This window comes from Mus caroli, unplaced genomic scaffold (assembly GCF_978045245.1).
Source record: "Mus caroli unplaced genomic scaffold, Mus_caroli_1 scaffold_19, whole genome shotgun sequence".
NCBI lineage: Eukaryota > Metazoa > Chordata > Mammalia > Rodentia > Muridae > Mus > Mus caroli.
In genome coordinates this window covers 68,960,435-68,963,856 of record NW_028227274.1, presented here as the reverse complement: position 1 = coordinate 68,963,856, position 3,422 = coordinate 68,960,435, and the positions used below count along the sequence as shown (strand labels likewise).

Here is a 3,422-nt window from a genome sequence, read left to right as displayed (position 1 = left end):
TGTCCTTTATAAGAGTGACCTTGGTCATGGTGTCTACTTACAGCAATGGAAACCCTAACTAAGACAGAAAGACAGACAGAGAAAGAAAGGAAGAAGAAAAAAGTATTTCTGATTACTTGATCGTCAGACATTGAATAAATGTGTAAAATTATCATTGTGGAGCAAGTAAAATTTAAAAGAATATCAAGAATAGACTTGACCAGGGATAGTTTAAAAAGATATATACACAAAAGCTTTATTACATGAACATTTGTTAAAGTGAAGCTTCCACTTTCCTGTCATCAATCTACATCCTCCCAGCAACTCTTCAAGAATAGGCAACATTTGAAGAAAATGTCATTGTTGACTAACTATATGGCTCACTATAATAATGTGGAGATGCTTTTAAAGCCTAAAAACGGACTGTGAAGAGCAACTGCAGAGCTCCCTCCATAGATGAGCTGTCAGGCGTGTGCATACACCTTCTCGATTCCCAACCAGCACCCCTCCCACTGTGATGCTCTGAGTCAAAAAAGGTCATTCGCTCACACGTCAGTACGACAGGGATCCAGACATATTTTGACAAATATTTAAAAAGTCAAAGATACATTCTAGAGCAGCGGTTCTCAACCTTCCTAATGCTGAGACCCTTTAATACAGTTCCTCAGGTTGTGGACCCCCAACCATAAAATTATTTTGTGGCTACTTCATAACTGTAGTTTTGCTACTGGTTTGATAATGGAAATATCTATGGGCAGGATATGTGATATTCGACCATAAAGGGGTCATGATTCACAGGTTAAGAGCCAATTGCTCTGGAGCCTTGAGATTAGCAAATATCCAAAGAATGCTCAGTAAAAAAACTAAGAAAGCCTAAGATAAAGAGGAGAGAAGGAAGAAGTAGAGAAAGGAGATCTTTCTAAGTCCTGCTCATCCTAAGCAAAAGGATGTGAAGGTAGCCAGCCAAAGGGTGAGATGCCACAGTCATCTTCCAATTAGAAGCAGAAATTAGCACCTGACCAAAACACTCAACTGTTGATGGCCAGAAACCAAGAGGAAGTGGCCAAGTAACTGGATTCAGATCTTCAGGATATGAATTGGGTACCAAGATGTGCGTTTAGGAAGTAGTGCCCAAGAAAACTCAAAACCAAATGGTCTGAGGCAGAATGAACCCTGCTATTCACCACCGTTAGGGAAGTAGTTTTGGACACACTTTTTGTGTTTTTGAAAATAGATTCTTTTCTCACATAATATATTTTACTCATGGTCTCTGCTCCACTACTCTTCCCAGTTCCTCCCCACTTTCATCTAGATACACTCCCTGTCTGTCTCTCATCAGAAAAGAAAGTGCTTCTAAGAGATAATTAACAAATAGAACATAGTAAGATAAAACAGAAAATTGGACAAGACACAAAACAAGGAAAAGAGCCCAAGAAAGGACACAAAAATCAGAGACCCACCCACTCATATAGTCAGGAATCCCATAGAGACACTACCCAGGAAGCCATAATATATATAGGCAGGACCTGGTGCAGACCTGAGCAGGTCCTGCACATGCCGCCTCAATCTCTACAAATTCATTGGCATTTTTGATGATATTGATTTAGAGGACTTGTTTGTTTGTTTGTTTGTTTGTTTTGATGTCCTCCATTTCTCTGGCTCTTACACTCTTTCCTTCTCTTCATGGTTCCCTGAGTCCTGAGAGGAGGGATTTAGTGGAAACATCCCATTTAGGGCTGAGTGTTTCAAGGCCTCTCAGTGTCTTCATACTATCTGGCTGTGGGTCTCTGTATTTTTTCTCATCTGCTGCAGGAGGAAGCCTCTCTAATGATGGCTAAACAGGAAGACACTGATCTCTGAGTATAGCAGGAAGCCATCAAAAATCATTTGATTATTGCCCGCCTCTCTCTCTCTCTCTCTCTCTCTCTCTCTCTCTCTCTCTCTCTCTCTCTCTCTCTCTCTCTCTCTCCCCTTAGACCAGTAGTATTTATTCACTTTTATCCTATGTTCCTGATGTATGTATTCTCTGGTTCTTTATTACCCAAGCAGTGTTAGATACAGAGTCCATCTGATAATGGAGTAAGTCTTAAGTCAACTCAAATAGTTGTTGGCTACTCCAAGATTTGTTTCACCATTATGCTAGCATATCTACCCTAGCAGGCAAGACACCACTGTACGTCAAAGGTTTGGGGATGTCCTGGTGTTGATGTTTCTCTTTTGCTAGAGATGAACATACATTTCTTTTTTTTTTTGTTTTGTTTTGTTTTTTTTTGTTTTTTGTTTTTTTTGTTTTCAACACCTAGTATTTTATTCAGACAGCAGTCCCGTTACACATGGTCCAAGAACATCCAAATAAGAACTCAAATCAGAAGTTTAAGATTGGTCTTCAAACATCATAGCCAACAATGCCACGTTTGCCTATGATCTCTCCGATATAAAACCACATCCACACCTCAGTGGCCACCAAACCATTCAGCACAGCTTCCTTAACTGTAAGGTGTTTGAAGCTACCAGTTTTAGCACTTTGAATGATTTTTTTCACACTCTGAATAGCTGTAGGGATTTCACCAGGGGTTGGGGGAACCAGCTCAACCTTGGCATAGTGCCAAAATGTGGCCAATCGAGGCTTCGAGTAAGTCACGGCAGCGGCTACCATCGACGGTGCCTTCTCCGCGAAGTTACGGATGAACTTGGCCATGGTATAAGGTGGATGGTACGTCTCCCCGAACCACCGATTTCTAATGCAGATATTTTTATCATATACACATGAATCACTGCATTCATATCTTATGAACCCTGCAAGCCATTTGCACAAATTAGATATATTTTAATGGGATGCAATCAATTTAAAAGTAAGTATGCACCCATAAATGATCTTTTTCTTTTCATAGAAAAATGCACTTTAACTAGAAAGAAAAATGAGAGGTGAGCCTATGATATGCAATTGGAGGATCTGTGAATCCCATACAAAAGCTCCAGAAGGGAGGGAGGGTGCCTGGTGAGAATGATGCCTGCTGGCAGGGACCAGATTTAAAGACCCAGAAACCTGACCACCATCAAATACCCAAAAGGGAAATTGTAACCTAGCTCCTTCTGATTTGTCTACTTCAAAGAGCTGTGACGACTAGAAGGTGTAGCACTCATCCTGTTCTTGATCATTTTTTATTATATTACCACATGTTTCTTATACAATTTCTTTAAAATTTTGCAGTCAGAATCATTCTACAGAATGATTTTGACAGTTAAGCAGCCAATGCGTTATGACTCTGAGATCCAGTCCTGAGGCACACATTCTGAATTCATTAGCTTCATATTATACTTGGTTCTATTTTACTTTTAATGTTTAATAAATTCATCCTTAGCCTCTATATTCTTTTGCATATACCAAAGGAGTGTTGAGTTATACTTCCTTAGTTACACTCATCCTATATTATATTTATTTT

At 39.6% G+C, this 3,422-nt stretch overlaps 1 protein-coding gene across 1 annotated transcript; it reads right to left on the bottom strand.

The window, feature by feature from the left end:
• Positions 1-2,346: 2,346 nt before the first annotated feature.
• On the bottom strand, positions 2,347-2,708 carry LOC110284557 (ATP synthase F(0) complex subunit g, mitochondrial). Its single transcript, XM_085833446.1, has one exon. The coding sequence runs from the start codon at positions 2,675-2,677 to the stop codon at positions 2,366-2,368; it is 312 nt and encodes a 103-aa protein (XP_085689572.1). The 5' UTR covers positions 2,678-2,708; the 3' UTR covers positions 2,347-2,365.
• Between the last annotated feature and the right edge of the window lie 714 nt (positions 2,709-3,422).